The sequence below is a fragment of the Perna viridis genome, chromosome 7 (assembly GCF_037379345.1).
Source record: "Perna viridis isolate PV_CMFRI_1.1 ecotype Kerala chromosome 7, ASM3737934v1, whole genome shotgun sequence".
NCBI classification, from domain to species: domain Eukaryota; kingdom Metazoa; phylum Mollusca; class Bivalvia; order Mytilida; family Mytilidae; genus Perna; species Perna viridis.
The window spans coordinates 22,025,820-22,044,574 of NC_142451.1; the positions used below are offsets into that span (position 1 = coordinate 22,025,820).

Genomic DNA, 18,755 nt, shown 5'->3' on the forward strand with positions numbered 1-18,755 from the left:
TTTAGTTCCTAAAGTTTATTCTGGAAGATAAACAGTACATGTAAAATAGACATTCATCTAACAAAATACAAGTTTAACGTAATAAATGTAATAAATATCACAGATTTAAGGAATGGCATGTGAAAAATGAGATAATTATAAATAAATTTAAAAAAAAAACAATAGTTTGGAAGTTTTTTTTTCTCTATCTACACCTGAAATATTATCCTGATCTAACATTTTAATGAAAGTGGTAAAGTAAAATTAACTATCTTATTTAAAAATAATTTAAATTTTAGCATTGAAAATTGAAGCTGTTAAGTCATAAACTGTTTATTCTAAATTAATAATAAATATTGGCCCTACACAGATTAAAAAAAATGACATTAATTCCACAACATATCATACATGTAAAAATAATCATAAATAATTATGTCACAATGCTACTTTCCACTATAACATAATGACTTACAATTAATTTTACAACTGACAACAGTACAGCTTTGGACTACTAGTTTACATGCAGGTAACTTTTATCTTTTGTTCTGCTTAACCAAGTGATCAGACATGGCAAGTTGGCAAATAACTTCTCACAAAGAAAGAAAATATTAAGATATTTTTAAATGAGATTAACATTTTTTTTTAATAAAAAAGGTAGAAAACATTTATCAAACAATGTCAAAATTTTTGATAAATATTGTTTTCCTATTTGCATCTGAATTTTACAACCATAATGAAATTTCAAGCTTATAACTTATGTTATTAGTAAATACACATAAAATACATTTAACAACATGGAATATGTCTTTAGCCATCAGTCTAAAGAAGTAAATACACAATTCCCATTATTTTTAACATAAATTATTTGGCTAATTGGAAAAGACTGATATCATTAGAAATATTTATTGACGTGGATAACAAAAATTGTCCAGTCTTGTTCCATTATTCCTACCAATGACATGATATAAAGCCATGGAAATCAATACAAACACTACTGTCATATCATTTTGAAACATTAATGTTTCCACTAAAATGAAGCCATACAATGACTCTGTGACACTGAAATATGTTATATTGTATTTTTTCCCATATACATACATTAAAGCTTCTGTTGTATATATGTCAAATTATGATATGGTTCTAGAAAATACTACTTGTCCTATCCTTTTTGTTACTAAATAGCTACAAAATTCTTTTACATAAGTAAATGCAGTCTTAGATGCTTCCAAGTTGACAGTGACATTTCTGTTCTGTTTTATTTTCAAATGGCCTTTTCTCTGTTTCTTTTATGAGAACCATCCTGTAAAAAAATTAAACCATCATTAGACCAATCAGATCAACTTTAACAAGCAGTAAAATAGATTTATATACAGTGAAATCTGTCTAAACCAAACCCCTTCAGACTGTAGAACATGTTTGGTTTGATTGATTATTTCGTATATACATTAAAAATCATACGGAGGGACTTCCAAAATTCGTCTGGTTTTGACAAATTTTAGGTTTATTTAGGGTTTTGACAAGGATGTGGTACAGGCTGCAGGGCTTGTGCTTCATCACCATTTTGAATTAGACTGACCTTAATGTTGTCTTTGGAATCTAACTAGTGGTTTTTTATTTATTTTAATGATAGACAAATCAGCAAAGTCTAATTATAATGTACAAATTACTTAACCATACTATACCAAGAATCACACATGTACAAGCTCAAAAAAATGATATTGTAAACCACATGTTAACTAATATGGTCACTTTTTTTTTAATATTTATGTTGCCTGTTCAAATTTCAACTTGGCTCTCTATAATCCCTGACAGCTTGGATTTAATAAAATACTAAATACTATATATGAATATGTAACTTTTATTTGGAAACAACAACTTTATGTAATATTGGTAAACAGACACACAAGTAACATGTACAAAATCCTGTTGATTGCCTTTTTGACATCAGGCACTCTAATATATGGTGATCATACTGGTATACTTCTAATTATCACTTGAAAAACATGTAAAAGGATATCTGACAATTAAAATATCATGGCCATAAAAAGATTGAACATAAAAGTTCTAAATCCCATTCCTAAATAACTTCAAGTAACTATAAAATATTTCTAAATTCAGAGAAAGTAAAAGACATTTGTATCGCTCTAGACTTCTTACAATTACAGCTTCTGGAACAGGACTATGTTGTTACAAGATTGAAGTCATCACTACAGAAGTTTTATGGTCGTCATCATGAACTTGTGGATCATTACCTTGTATCCATCTGCACCATGAAAACTGATTTGTTCAACGTGTCAGTTTTCATTTCCTCTCTTATATACCCTCGACTTGACTTTTTTATGAGTGGCAAGTGGCAAAGGACACTTACCCTACCGGTGCACCTGGTCAATACTCCCAGTTTTTAGTGGAGTCCGAGATGCTCATTTACTTTTGTTATTTTGTATGTATTATTTTGGTTGTTTTACGTTCTTTGTTGTGTTTGTCCATTTCCCATGTCTGGTCTTTGTCCCTGGATTACATTCTTTTGAATTCTATTAGAATCTTGTTTTGAATTTTGATTAAAAATATGAAGTTTTTCAGAAACAAAGGGAGACAACTATATTTATTTTTTTCTAAATGCAAGGGTGGTAACTACATGCATGAATGGCCCACTAAAAAGTATCTGTTTGTTCTGTTTGCTCTAAGTGACTTCCTCATCTCTTTAAAGGATACCTCTATACAAAGCTTTCAATACAAAAAATGCATTCCTCTCCCATTTCAGGTTATGATCAATATAAAAAACACTTCAAATTGTTTTTGAATACAAAGGCAACCAAAATCCCTCTTCCTCCAATGACAAATTGAAATGACCAATAAACCCAGGCATTATCTTTGTATGACCTAATGTTTAGACAGTAACAGTTTTCAGTGAAACATTAACATCTTCTAGTTGGGGCCTTTCATAGCTTGCTTAAAGGTGTGTTTATACTTGCTGAAGACCTTATGGTGACACTAAAGGTATTAACTGTATGGATTTAAGTTGTATGCTGATGCATAATTTTTTTCATTGACCATTCTACCAACCTTTCTTCTTTTTCTCAGCAGGTGCTGGTTGAGATTCACCAAGTAAAGCTAAACACAAATCTTTGTAATCCCCACTTACATCATCCTGAAAATACATCTACATCATTAAACTTATTTTTGCTTTGGTGCATTCTTCTTTGATATAAGACTACAGTGTTTTCCTCAGAAATTTGTCAAGGCATGTTATTTAACTGTTTTGAGGGCACTCAACCATTACAAAAGGTCATATTGGGGGCACCCCCACCTTGACTTGGGGTCAGTTTATCTTGTACCTGTAATAACACCTTTCACCCTAGTGTGATGATGTTGTAAAATGTCATAAATGTGTGCCAATAAACTGATGTATATGTTTAATTGCCAATCAGTAAAAAAAATTGTTAATTTATTAGAAATATTAAAAGTTGGGTTTTGCCAACAGGGAGCACATTGTCAAATTCATGATGAGGGCAGCATGGTGCTAGAACATCAAGGCATGGTGCAGCGCCATGCTAAATGGGTCTAAGGAAACCTCTAGACTAATTTGAAATCAAATGCTCACAGCTCACATTTTTTGTAAACATTTACATCAATTTAAACAGTAGCCAAGTAAATAAGCCAGGCCCCAGTGCCACAAACTTCTTAATAGTTTATGTCTTCATAAAATAATTTAAAAATTTGATTGGAATTTAATGGTACTTCAGGATATTCTCAGACTTTAGTATTTTCCACAATGAATTCAATAAATCAACAACAACAACTAAAGGTTAAAAATAAATGACTTATAAGTCTTCCCTTGAACAGCAATATCATTAACATTAGACCTATCAACTGTTCCATTCAGTCACTACATGTAGGATCTAACAACACTTTCTACTTTCTATTCAATATGATGACCTTTTTAGAATCCTTGGGTTTTTCCCTTTGAATAATGTTTTCAAAATCATGACAGATGAAATCTGATTGGCTGATCAGAAAGGTCATCTGAACAGAAAGTAGAATGAAGTATTGTTAGATCTTACAAGCAGTGACTGAATGGAGCAGTTAATAGGTCTTATTGTAACTAAACTGATTGAACAGCAAAGTAATACTACATTTCAGGTGCAGATTATCTAAATGTTCTCATACATGTATTTATAAGTATAAATGCTTATAAACTTTTTATAAATACATGTGCATCAGAAATTTCAAAAGTACACAAAATAACTGTCAAAAATTCTAAATGGTAAACCAGACTCAACTTGGATGAAAATCCAATAGTAATTGACTAATCAACACAGCAAGAGGGTACTGTTTAGACTCTGATAGGAACTTAAACTCACACTAAATGTTTAAAAATCTACTGATATAAGCAGACAACTTACACTGATAAACATGCCCAATGTCTGTTTATATTTCCTCTGGAATTCTTCTTTGATTTGTACCATGTCTACCTCACACCGGGAGACCAAAATTCTACACAATGTGTCATCATCTGTACCAAGTCCCTTCATAGATTTGTATAATTCATCACAGAAATGAGAGCTCTTGTTTCGTATACATCTCACTGAAATAAAAAATAATCATAGATAATTACAGATGGGGAGAAATTTACTTCTCCTTGAAATATACTTAAGTCCAAGAAATTCCATAATTTAAAATTTCTCCTCTGCAGTCACTTGTTTTAACATGCTTGATTTCTGAAAAAGCATAATGTCTTTATTCTATAACATCAGCTGGATCATGTCAGGAAGATATTTTAAATGAGTAGAACCTGTTTCAAAGGAACTTGTGGATTAAAAAGTGAAACAGTTATACATTCATTTCCTTTATTCACCTATATTGCTTAATTCATGATTAACAAAGTTTCAAACCTCCCTTAATATAAATTAATGTAAGCATGCAAGTAAAATTGAAGCACATGTTTTTCATAGGATTTACATAATAATACTTCAATATTAGTCCTAAGCATATGTTTACATATGATTTAAACATATGGAAACCTTCAAAGCAATTGTACCTGTTTAATTCATTATTATATAGTTTTAACTAACATAAGCAATATATTATTGAAGTAACAAATCACAACAGTGTTCACTCACCCACAGCCAGCATTCCCTTGAGTAGATCACCAGACATTTCACTCTTCAATGAATCCTCAATGTCTTTATTAGCAGCCTTGGCATACTCCTGGAAAGTTGCTCTTAGTTGAGCATAACTCCTGGATACCAGAATAACATTAAATCTAGACTCATCAGTTCCCCACTTCTTCTCTCCAGCTTCTACTAAAGCTTGGGCATCTTGTTTGGCCTTGTTCCTGTCAAACTCTTTGCTTTCATCCCGATTGGCTTGTAATAGACCAATCAGTAATCGTTTAAAAGGTCCTGAGGTATCACCAGCCACATCTGACTCTAGCTCTTTGTTGTATACTGAAATGAATGAATAACATTTGGTTGAAATGGTGTTAAGGCATGGCTTAGGAAAGAATCTAATCTTGGTCTGATCCTTTTTTTCAAAATAAGGAATTTATATATCAGACTACTAAATACAAATAAACAATAGAAATGAATTCAAAATTCAACAAGATCAAAAATGAAAACACAAAAGGGCTGACATACAAATACTTTTAATGACATGCTTACTATCAGACACTACAAGTGAACACAGACACATGAAACTAGAAATATGCCGTGACTATCTTTACCAGCCCTTGTTTTTCCAAAGAACAATTGTTAATAGGATATAAGAAAAAAAATTCTAATTAAAAAAAACATTAAAACTTCAGACTTACATGTTTTGTAAGATTCTTTAAATGCCTTAATCTGGTCATTTGATCTGGTACAGATCATCTCTATAAGCACCTGTTCATCTGTGCCTAGACCCTGAAAAAAAACATTTCAGCTTTTCATTTCATTCAATTCTCAGCCTTGTCATTGCAGTGCATCTGAATTTGACTGTACGTTTCCAAATTTACATGCAGATTGGTCTTTTATTAATTTACTATTGTATTAGAACATAAAATGTACAAGAATGAATCAGCCAACTGATAAATAATTGGAATGAAGAGGCAAACAGTCTGATAATAAGTAAAAGGCTAACTGATCAATTGATATGATCAAAGAACAATTGAATCAAATTATTTCTATGTGGTTTTTACAACATGTATGTGCTGTATATATGTATCTTATGTCCTTTTTTTATTTGTATTTTATCAAAATCAAAATATTCTTCCTTTTTAGCATTAACATACAAAAATGAATAGAAATGTCGAAAATTTATTTCTGGAGCATAAACTTAGCAGTTAAACTAAACTCCTACCTTGATAGCTTTGTTTAGATGCATAGCATCAAAGTCAGGAGGACTGTGACACAGTCCAACACATAGTTTCTTCAGTCCACCACTTAATTCTCCCTTTAGTTCATCAATCAGATCCTAAAAGAACAAATAAAGCTTGTGAAAACATGTAACACCTCATACCAAAGTGCATGTAGTAAATTAAACTGCATTCTACTATCATAACACTTAAAAGGCCATATTTTTTGTTTACTTTACAAGGCACCCTGCACAGATTTAAGAAATAAGATGAATTAAACTTTTAATACTGGATTAAGTACATTGGAATCTCCACTAATAAGAAATAATACAGGGAGACAAAACTCATAATATTAATTACAGGACATCAACAAGTTTTCACAACTTAGAAAGAAAGATTAAAAACATGTTGACAATAAAAATATTTACCACTGTAACTTTTGAAACCTCCATCACACCAACTCACCTTGCCAATCATGGTCTTAAATGTCTTCACTAGTTCTAATCTCTGTGCATTATCTCTGAAGCCGAGTACATTTATTATTGCCTTCTCATCAGTTCCTGAAAATATAGAATAAATAGATTGTAATCTTAGCCATTGTTTGATTTTCCCAAAACTTTTACTTTTCACATATGCATTAAACAGGCAAGACAGTAGGAACTTAAATATCATATTATATATTTCTAAATTATAAATCTTAAGAAAATGTCTAGCTTTAAGTTTTATCAATTCTAATTATTTTAAATACCATCCTGTGTAAGAATCAGGCAATGGGTGGCACATCATTATCCCCAATTTAGTCATTTTTTGCTTAAAATATATTCAGTACATCGAAAAAAACAACCAAAAAGCTAATTAAGTTTATTCTGAAGCATCTGTGAAGTAGATATTTTTTGACTGCTTATATAGGGAAAGAGTGCGGGAAAATTTTCCCACCCTTTTTTCTGGAGTGCATTATAACTAAATATGACCCATCAATATCTTTAAAAGGCAAATTTTTCAAACACTTTGATGTTTATTTCTGGAGGTTATCAGGTATAATTAATTGGTTAATGCAACAAATTCTCTGCATTTTTTTCCTTCATTTGCCACACCTTATATACATTTTGCCCGATTCTTAGACGGAGAAGTACTCAACTCTACTGTTAAATCTTCTTATTCCTTACTTAAAGTCATAGCTACAGCAGCCATAGTACATATAACCTGACCATATGAAGCTTACCAAATCCTTTCATAGCTTTCCTAAGAACTTCTACATCTGTTTCAGCATTAAAATTCTCAGCTGCCTTCAATGTTGGATCTTCCTATAAAACACAGCAACAAAATATTTATTATACAGATAGCAGAGTTTTATCGAATGATCCCAGTGTAATAAATTTCAATAATTCACACTGTAAAATAAATTTGGTAATTTCACTCTCAGACTTTCTCCCGCAAAAACATCACAACTTTGATATCAATTCGTCAATCACAGAATTTAAATTTCCCGTTGAAAATATCAATAAATTATGAAGAAAATCTATGTAATAAGCAGAATAATAAATTGGCTATTGTGAATAACTAAAATATGATCACTCATGCCAAGAATGCTTGAGGATTTAACTTGTGCATGGAACAAGTTCCGCCCAATCGTTAATCTAGGTGTTTTTCGGCACTCGTGATAATATTTTGGTTATTCACTCTTCCTAATTAATTATCCTATTAATATTTACTTGCATGCTTGTTCTCTATACATAAAATTCACATTAAAATTTGAATTAATGTTTTAAGGTTTAGACTTATTGCCTAGTCATCTGTTAAACAGCTATGATATAGTATCGAATATTGACAAATGTAACAAACATACATTGTATATAAAATGTGCATAAGCAATCACCTTTTATTTCAACTCAACTATTCCAGTGAGGTACAAGAGATATCAAAACACATGTCAAATTAATTAAATACCTGAATATTTTCTGTTTCCATCCTGACTTCCTCATCAAGCTCCTCTTCAGTTTTGTTCTTAACAGCTTCTACAAAGGCTTTCCCAGCTAAAAGGTACAGTAGAAAGAGTAAGAAATATATATTACTTTTTTATTTTATATAAAATTTAAAGCAAAATGATATCATTCTCAGGGTTCGTCATACATTTACGCATTTAAAAGTTTGATGCAAAAATCTATAAAAAAAACTTGAGTATGATACAGGCAACTTGCCTATGGTTACATTGATAGGCCAATTATAATTTCATTCCTGTTTCAATTAAACATCACTAAAAGGGTCTATTGATATATTTTCTAAACACCTAGATTTATGAGTCCTTTAAAACCCAATACTATGAAAGTACTTTATTTTGTGGATACCAATTTTTGTGGATTAGGAAAGAAACACAAATCTGTGAATCCTAGAATTCATGGTTTTGATGTTTTCAGTACAAAGATCAAAGGGAATCTCATCTTCCTCGGGAACCAATTTTTGTGGTTTAGCCTACCCAAGAAAACCATGAAAATCGGTTCCTCACAAACAATAGTACTTTCAAAGTATAAAGACAAAAAAACTGCTTCTCTGGAATTCATATTACAAACTGGTAATCCTTGCACTTAAAAAAAATTACCACCTATAAACAATAATTAGCAGTTCTTTCCTATACCACATAGTCTCCAGAACTTACAATCCCTACAACAGTATTTCCACAGATATCTGATATTCTGAATAGTAGTCAATCCCTACTAAACTAATGTTACCTATTACTTACATTTAGCAGCAGTATCTGGTGGAGGGCCTCCAGTAACTATAGATAGGATAATATTTCTGTAGTCTCCACTAAGATCATCCTGAAATAAATAAAAATGAATAAAAAAAAACAAATAAAATAAACAATAAATAGTAAAGAAGATAACAAATATGTTCAATAAATAAAAACTATAAAAACAAGATGAACCCTGGCTGCTCAGCCTAGATATGATATGGTGAAATAAAAAAAAAACACAAACAGAAAGTTGATTTTGCTCAAATCTGAAATCAATTCCTACAATATGGTATACCCATGTAAAGTTTCTGTCAAAATATAAAGTTGCTGTGATAAGTAGCTGTATTATTCTTAGTCAAGCTATAGAAACCTGAATGAAATCAACAAGATGAGTTCTCACATAACCAATAAGTGAGAAATGAACTTACAGCTACAAATTGTTCCAGAGTTTGTCCAGTAAGTTTCTGGAACTCTTCCTTTATCTGAACCATATCTATCTCACATCTAGAGACGACTACTCTGATGAGGGTGTCATCATCTGTACCTAGTCCTTTCATTGTTTTCTGTAACTGTCTAGCAAAGTGACCTGCCTTGTTCTTTACACATCTCACTAAAAGGATATACATGTAGCAAGTTAATATGATGAACTGATTCAGATATCAAATAAATTTAAAATTCTGTTCTACATAGAGTCATACATTAAGTTTGTTCAAAAATTATATCAAGAAGAAAAATATGAATCTTTAATTTATCTGTGGTACCTATGGTGTTATATTTATCTATTTACAATATCACAAATAAATATACAAACCTTTGTTTTTTTGTTAATGTGAAACTCTTGGATTATTTTTGTTTATCAGGCCACATAACTGTAATTGTGGTAAAATTATACACACCAATTGTCAAGAATCCTCTAAGGAGGTCACCAGACATTTCACTCTTCAGTGCTTCCTCAATGTCCTTCTTTGAAATCTTCTTATATTCCTCGAAAGTAGCCCTGAGTTGAGGATAGCTCCGTGAAACCAATATGACATTAAACCTAGATTCATCAGTACCCCATTTCTTTTCTCCAGCCTCGTACATGGCCTTAGCATCCTGATGTGCCTTGTTCCTGTCTACCTCGTTACCATCGCCGCGATTAGACTGACATAACCCGACAAGTAGACGTTTAAGATGCCCTGATGTATCTCCTATGATGTCTTTCTCAAGGTCTTTATTGAACTCTGCAATAATAGTATAGAGAGAATGAAAGTCAGTAAATGTACAGGATAATTTATTGGAAACAGTGAATAACTGAAATATGTGCCGAGGAATGCCAAGATTGAACTTTTTCTTGACAACAGTAAAAATAATCTGATTATTCACAATAAATCATTTGATGACCCTAAATATGATATAAATTTTCATAGCAATTTATTATTTCCGAATCCATTTGTGATTTTATGACTGTTGGGATGACTTTTTATATTATCAGCAACATCAAATAAAGTTAACGTCACAAAAGTAAAGTGTTGGGACATTTTGGCGGGTGAAGTTATAAAGTGGAAATACAGGATTTATTTCTCGTGTGAAAAACCTAAATTTGTTGCACATAGAACAAACTATAATTCCTTGCTATCTATATTATAAACCATTTTCTATAATTGATAATACAGGAATGTTGATTTGTATACAATCATCAACTTTCTTCCATTGTAAACAAAACATTGTAAAAAAGAGTTGCTACTAACATAAAGTAGCACATGTTGATGTGCAAGGTATACCCCACTCTACAAAACATGACGTTGGAATGAAACTAAACTAACTTACAACCTATGCCCCAACAATTTAAAGCCACATGCCACATTTATCAAACATTATACAGCCTTATATCTTAAATATACATGATTATAATCTCAGGCAACAAGTCAACAGTAATAACATATGTTTGCTTGTTTGTAATACTATGACATACACTAAGAGTTTTATACCCTTGACTATTCAACACTGGAATCAACTTCCTACATCAACAAAAAATAGTCCCTCTGTTGATGTTTTCAGAAAGAGGCTGAGTTCAGCCAACCCAGGAGCTCCTGAATACTTCAACATAAGCAGCAGAAAAGAGAATACATGGCATTGTCAGTTAAGGCGTGAAGCTAGCAATCTGAATCATCATTTGCAGCTTCATCACCTGACTGACAATCCAAACTGTCAACACTGTGGAGACATGATCAAAGATAATTTTCACTATTTTATGTTTTGTCCACATTATCAAATTCAGAGGTGGTCACTGCAGAACGTTTGTGCTGAACTACAGATCGATTTTAACTTACATAACATACTTCATGGTAATGAACACCTGCCATTTAACAATAATGTCAAGGTGATGTTAGCTACTCAAAATTTTATTAAGAATACTAAAAGATTTCAGTAGTACACAATTGTAATGTATAATGCTTATAGTGCTGTGCAGGTGGTAATTTTGTTGACAGACTGATGTACATATTGCATTTTCTATTCTGTTTCATTAAAATTATTCTTTTGATTCATAATAACAAGAAGAAATGTTGATACACTTTTTCCAAATTATTTCCTTCCTTTCTTTTTACATGTATTTAGATGACAAAGTGTAATATTTGAAGTTTCAAAGATAAATCAATTTGGCATACATATTTTCACTAAATTCTTATTCTTTTAATTTATGCAATCAACAATTTTAAATTGTAACTTAAAGTAATTAATTATTTATTTCAGAAGAATACTAATAGTACTGACCATAACAGATGATAAAATTATTAGCCAACTTTCAAGAGAAACAGAGTTATCTTTCTTTCTATGTATTCTTTTCTAAATGTGTAATATTTTATACATTATACCATAATGTAAATGCCTTGTATGGAGAGGATATATATATAGGCCTAGCTTGTTATCCAATCCTATTCATAATTTATGAATAAAATATGTTTAAAACAAACAAACATTTGAAATTAATCTGTACAGTGACAGCTGAGATTTTTGTGACAAAAATTTTCTCTATCATTCCATATAGTGAAAAATGGCAAGTCCCACAATACAGAGAGTTGATATTGGACAGCAATTAAAATTGCTTACAACTATACCCTACCTAACTTATGTTACATTGGGGATGAGATATCAATGTTAATTAACCTTTTAGGTAGAACATACTTACTTTCTTTGTAAACTCTTTTGATTTCTGTAATTTGAGCATTTGATCTTGTACACAGTATTTCAACTAGAACATCTTCATCTGTTCCCAAACCCTAAAATAGGAAACAAAGCAACAAAAATTATGAAGTTTTCCCTTCATTCTTTAAAGTAAGTCCTAAATAATGTGCTGTAAACTACCTCAGTCTATTGTGGTTGCTCTTATCATATACATGATCAATGAAGCATTTAAACATTTAAAAATACATGGCATTGCTCACATTGTCATGCTAGTTTATACCCCCACTCATAGCAGAAGTTGATATCTGATAGCACAAAAAAATGCATAAATGTATAACTCCTCTATATAAAGCCACACTTAATTCATCTGTTTGGAGCAGATATAACTGTAAAGAAATTTGTATGGATGTAATGACAGACAGTGATGTGGAATGAAATATGGATGGACAAGGTGATACCACCCACCCTTTGAGAGGGGGTATAATAATGTAGACTTTATTGCTTATTTAAGACAGAAAGAAAGTATCCAAATCAGAACATAAAGTAAAATATTTTCCAACACTTTGTTATTTGGGTTATTTAACTATGATCCATACCTTGATAGCTTTGCGTAATAAGTGGTTAAGTATGATCTATAGGTACGAGACCACAATTAACTACATAGTGCATTTCAACAGACCCATTTTGTTATATAAAAAAATTCCACAGCTTCAAACTCAATAAAATTTCACTAATATAGAAACATGTATAAAACCAGATTTCTATGAGAGTTTCAGAAAAATTCACCATTATTTATTAATTTTTTTTACACATATGCTTTGGAGACCCCATAGAAATGAAAAACGACAACAGCCAAATGTCCTAAATTTTGACCTTATTCCACAGGACCAAATCACAACTGCCACACAAAATTACAGTATGAAAAAAAAATCCCCTGTAATTTTGATCATTGTCCTACATTTCAGAATCCAATACTAAGCAATGAAGTTAAAGACAGCAAAGAAAAAAATCAGGAAGAAACACACTAAAAATAAAAACTTGATTCGTATACAACGAAAAATCAAGGGGAGTTGTGATCTTGTACCTATACCTTGATGGTGTTTATTTAATTATCAACCATACCTTAATAGCTTTGCGTAATAGGTAGGCATCATAGTGAGCAGGCTGCATCAATAAAGCTTTACATGTGTCGGAGAAACCGCCACTCAGTTCTCCCTTCAGATCTTCTATCAGATCCTGAAATAGTAAAAACAAGGAAGATTACAGGATATGGATAATAATAGTGCAATTGAAGTAAATTCAAAGCAGAACACAGAAAGGACTTAAAACAAGAAATATGCAATTCTCAGCCAAGAAATTTCATAGATTCAAGCGTTGAAGTTTTTGCCTAGTCCATACACTGCTGTTGCTTTAAAACTGTTACACTGAATTTTGAATAAAAGTGTTTTTAGTGCATTGTACAATTTCTTCCAAAGGCTTTTATCTTCTGAACTTCCTGCACATTAGTCATAGAATACTAACATAGTGACTTTGACAGATTTTCATTGTTGTTGAAAGCTAGCTAGTGCCTTTGTATGTATTTTATCAGAATTTCAATGCTGGGATTTTTAGTCTCAAGAATTTTCAGAAAAATCAACTTTTCTACAGAAGAAAATCAAACAATTGTAAAAATTAAACAAAAAGTTGTAAATTTTGCATGTTCTGACAAACTTTTTCACACAGTATATCTGAGTTTCACAGTAACTTACCTTTCCAAACATAGTTTTGTAAGTAGTATATATTTCATGTCTCTGTGGGTTAGATCTGTAGGACAATACATTGATAATGGCCTCCTCGTCAGTACCTATAAATGGGTAGAAATTACCTTAAGCACACAGAAATGAATATGAAATTGAATGTCACAATGAATGTTGCATAATACTTACAGTTAGAATGAATGTAGGATATATATCACTATTTTATCAGACTACACAAAAAGTGACCAAACTGAGTGGTTTGCACCAAAAATTCGAAAAACAAGTCTCAGAATTGTTCTCAATATCTATGTACATATTGATACATATACATATACATGTAATATGATATAAATATTGGTTGCTGTGTATTTTTAAGTTAGTTTTCATGTCTAAGCACAATAATGCAATAATCTTTTTCCATATTCATTTGAAAAATAAATTTTAATTTTATATACTATCTCCCTTTGATTTCAAATTGAAGAGTAAGTCTCTTCCCTTTTTCTAATTATATTATTAGAGATAAAAGATAAGGAATAATAAAGCTTGAATGAAAACATGAAAAGGGGGAAATAACCAGACTCATGAAGTCTGAATATCCATTCCCTGTAAGGCCTACCTATTCCTTTCATAGCACCTCTCAGTACCTCTGCATCCTGCTCAGCATTAAATTTTTCATATGGTTTGACTGTACCTTCAGTCTACAAGAAATTTCCATCATATGTTTTATCCAGATTATCAGGGTTAATTTATAAAGATTATTTGCATTTGTTGACAATTAGAAATGTGGCAAAAGGACATCCCATTTTGCATGTTCAATAAAATTGTAGTAACATGAGCAGGTTAAATATATTGCTTACTCGGCACAGCTTAGATAAATGAAAAACACACAATTTCTATGTGAAGAACACTTTTGTGTTTTATCATATATCAATTCATGAGGCAAGTAGTCTATTGCAGACATTGTAAAATTGTCTAAAAAACAGGTAAAATCGGCTTGTTGGTTTGGTTCATTTAAAGTTGATGATCAGTAAATCAGTTCTTCTTTTTCTTATGTGAGCTATAAAATCAGTAGTTTAATATGTTTCGTGAAGTATCTATAATCATTAACTTGAAAGACATTAAGATTTCCAGATTTGGAACAAGTTTTTTGTGTTGTTCTTTTTATTTTTCTTGCATTCTAACCTACATGTCTATATGTATGTGATAAAAATTTAAGTACCTCTAAGTTTTCTGTTTCCATGGCAAAATATGGATCAGATTTTTTGGGAGGAGTTTCTTTGGGTTTAGGTTTACCATTGCCATTTGTCTTTTTCTTTGGCTCTACTTTTGTTTCAACTTTTGGTGGTTTTCTTACAGATCCCCCTGGGAAATACAGAAAACACGAATATTAAACATGCATTTTTATTGGAAATTGCAGAATTATACACATATCATTGTCTTCTACATAAAAAATCTCTGAATTAAAATAATATCACAAAGTTTATCAAATGAAATTAATACTGTACATGGTTGACATAGAAAAATGTAACTAACAATATATTTTTACCCCCAATTTGTTTAATTGAACACACACAGGAATAGAAAAACACAAACATTGTAACCGTATAAATATAAATCAATAACAGAATAAAGCAATGAAAGCATATTTTGATTCAATAGTCAGAAAGCACTCAAGTCAATTAGATTGATAATCTGAAGGCACAATAGTCCAAAGGTCAAGAAGTCCTAAGGTCACTTAATCCTTAAGCCTGGTAGTCCAAAAGCCTGAGATTTTAAATAGCTAATCAATTCAGGTCTTTTTGAAACAGGAACAACTGCAATAAATTCGAACTTGTTAGCATCTGTTAATAAGGTCAGTATTTAAAAATTAAATTCTAGTTTCCAACCATGTGTTACAGTTAGCATTGGTGAAATCTATTTAAGGAACTTTTCTGTTCAAGCAAATATATTGAGTGGAGCTTTTTGATGGACGTGATATCTATGCCCTTGAGCTTGAAATATACAGGTCTGTCTTTTTCACCAACGCTAAATACTATAATGCCAACAAAAAGTTGTCACAAAACTGAAAAGCAAGACAAATTCCTCAGCAGCCCTTTGGAAGAAAAAAAAATTATAACCTCTGACTCCAGCAAGCTTTTTGAGACAGTTAAAAATCTTAATTGTCATCAGATTATTTAAAGACTCCTAATTACTCCATTTTTAATACCTTCTAAGGAAACAATATCATTTTTCTGTGCATTTGTTAATAAAGGAAATATTATTTTCAGACAATCAATCCAATGGACTGATAAGCTTTCTGACTGTTGAACTACCTAACTATATCAAAAACTGTCTTTTCATGACAAGAAGTAGGGTAACTAATATATATGAGGCATTTTCTATTAAAGCAGGAAAGATGGGATAAGAATCATTTTTCTTTACTCCAATAATCAGAATTGAGTTAACTGATCTGAGTTACTACTTTTATCAATTTACCACATTTTCCATAAGTCTTAGTCTTACAAAACACAACAAACAATCAACACTTTAAGTTCGTTATAAAGACTATTCCATTTAAACACAAGTAGACATGTATATTGATCCCGTTAAAAGAATCTGCCCTTCAAATTTTCAGATTTCAAAATACACCCTATCATACCTAAACATGCTTAACATGATGTGATTTGCTAGTATTTATACTTTTCATGTCCTTGCTCTGTTTCTTTATAATTCAAATACAACATTCCACATTGATCTCTGTCCTTTGATATATACACATAAATCTTTTATCAGTTTTATAAAATAATAGATTCATAACTAAGAGAGATACCAGCAATATTACACTACTGAGAAAAAGACTTTCTATCTGCCTAATGTTTCTTTAAATGGAATAGCCATATTTTTTTTTCAAACAAATCAATACATTACCACCTATAATTACTCAAATTTGATAATATAAATGCAATACTTTATTTCTGACTTCAAGTAGAAGGAACATACAGTTGGGTGAGGATGGCAGAGATTAAAAGCTTGGCATGTTTTGCTATAGTCACTAAACTAACATACACCATATATTAGAGTATTTTAAAAGCTAGTCTATAACAGTTATATACAGTCATGCACATGGTACATTCACTTACTGGGCACACCAGGTTTGGCCATAACAACTGACACTCTATATCCATCACCTTCATCTTCAAACACAGCTTCTAACATCTGAAAAGTTATAAGGTTGTTACAGATTAATTCTGAAAATGATTTGTTATATATGATTTTTATTATTTTTGTTGTCATGGCCTTTCAGAACTTACTTAAAGTTGAATTTACACTCGTTGAACACATTTTTTTTATCTCTGAAAGTTTTACTATTTTTAGGTTGCCATTTACACTGGTGCTTCTTTCTGTGTCTCACCATATCTGTCTTTTTTCTATTACTGGTGTAGACTGAGTTAGAGGATGCAGCATCAAACTTAAGAGATAAGTGTATTGGAAAATTTGGCAGTTGTCCATCATCAATTTGATGACTGGATATTGAGTATTAATAAACAATAATTAAACAATATTGGATATTAGTATACAATAATTAACGACCATGAAATTAAAACTGATGTTGATCAATCTTTGATTTCATTACAGCTATCTCTATTCTAATACAACTGTGAAAGTAGCATGTTTGAGGTGGTAAATTGTGGGGTTGATACCCTGGAACTTACAACATTATCCACTGCATACTATACTGTTATTAAAGAAAAATAAATTCTAAGTAAATAAATAGGAAAGGTTGGCAATTTAAAACTTATTCTTTTGATTTCCACTAGAATTTTGGTTCCCTTGATTACTCTTAAGCATCATGACCAGGCTAAATTGAGAGTAGAGTAATATCAAGTTAAAAAATGGATCCACTGTAATGAAGTCCATATTTGACCAAAATATTTGAAAGCAAACGTTTGAAAATTTATTCATATAGTAAGTTCATTCAGGAATCTTACATGAAGTTTATAATTTAATTCATTGGCATTGGAAACATTAGTCATTTTGAATACCTACACAGGCAAAATTATTTCAAATGATTTTCACCTGAAATGAGCAAATAAACTAAGTGACAAAGTTCACATGAAATTCGGGTGAATGGAGCCTTCACATGAAATTCACACGAAATGTTCACATGAAATTCGTGTTTAGCGAATTTCACATGAATTTCATGTGAAGCTCGATTAACATGAATTTCACATGAAAAAAATTTGCCTGTGTAACCTTACCTTTCCCATTTTAGGTTCTGCCACTTTCAATCTGAAGTCTTTCTTGCCTTTTGCATATTCTAACATGTGAGCATATATATGATGGATATTTTCTTTAAAATCACCTGAAACAGAATCAGAAAAATGAGGTACATATATTTTATTGACTAGCTCTTTATGTCTAATCAACAATTTATCTGTAAATTATATCAAAATTTGAACTAATTAGAATCATGCGACTATTAAAAAAATACAAAATAGTGTCAAAAAATAAATGTTGGTTCCACTTGAGAATTATTTTAAAATCTTGCTGTTAAAAGAGTAATCAAGGGAACAAAGGCAAAAGCGGTAATCAAAAGAATGCAATCTAGGGACAAAGACAGGACATGGAAAACAGACATACACAACAAAGAACAATCATACATACAAAGTAACAAAAGCAAATGAGCAACTCGGACTCCACTAAAAACTGGGAGCATGGACCAGGTGCATTGGCAGGGCAAGCATCCTCTGCTTTTCTAGAAACACCCGCTGAGCTGTTCACAAGAAGTCAAGTCTGGGGTAGACGAGAGAGGAAAGGAAAACTATGACACGTT

General features: G+C 31.2%; 1 protein-coding gene across 2 annotated transcripts in view; it reads right to left on the reverse strand.

The window, feature by feature from the left end:
• LOC148611796 (annexin A6-like) overlaps positions 1-18,755 on the reverse strand; it is a 24,391-nt gene continuing 5,636 nt past the window's right edge. For both annotated transcript variants that reach the window (XM_088592687.1, XM_088592688.1), the window contains exons 8-26: positions 18,181-18,284; positions 17,062-17,137; positions 15,162-15,304; positions 14,559-14,640; positions 13,955-14,049; positions 13,329-13,442; positions 12,211-12,301; positions 9,938-10,264; positions 9,470-9,651; positions 9,048-9,126; positions 8,258-8,343; positions 7,533-7,614; positions 6,776-6,870; positions 6,316-6,429; positions 5,789-5,879; positions 5,100-5,426; positions 4,383-4,564; positions 3,043-3,127; positions 1-1,279 (exon numbers count right to left, since the gene is read on the reverse strand). In XM_088592687.1, the coding sequence (XP_088448813.1) occupies positions 1,266-1,279; positions 3,043-3,127; positions 4,383-4,564; positions 5,100-5,426; positions 5,789-5,879; positions 6,316-6,429; positions 6,776-6,870; positions 7,533-7,614; positions 8,258-8,343; positions 9,048-9,126; positions 9,470-9,651; positions 9,938-10,264; positions 12,211-12,301; positions 13,329-13,442; positions 13,955-14,049; positions 14,559-14,640; positions 15,162-15,304; positions 17,062-17,137; positions 18,181-18,284 (2,369 nt within the window). In that variant the 3' untranslated portion in view covers positions 1-1,265. The remainder of the gene's footprint in view (positions 1,280-3,042; positions 3,128-4,382; positions 4,565-5,099; positions 5,427-5,788; positions 5,880-6,315; positions 6,430-6,775; positions 6,871-7,532; positions 7,615-8,257; positions 8,344-9,047; positions 9,127-9,469; positions 9,652-9,937; positions 10,265-12,210; positions 12,302-13,328; positions 13,443-13,954; positions 14,050-14,558; positions 14,641-15,161; positions 15,305-17,061; positions 17,138-18,180; positions 18,285-18,755) is intronic.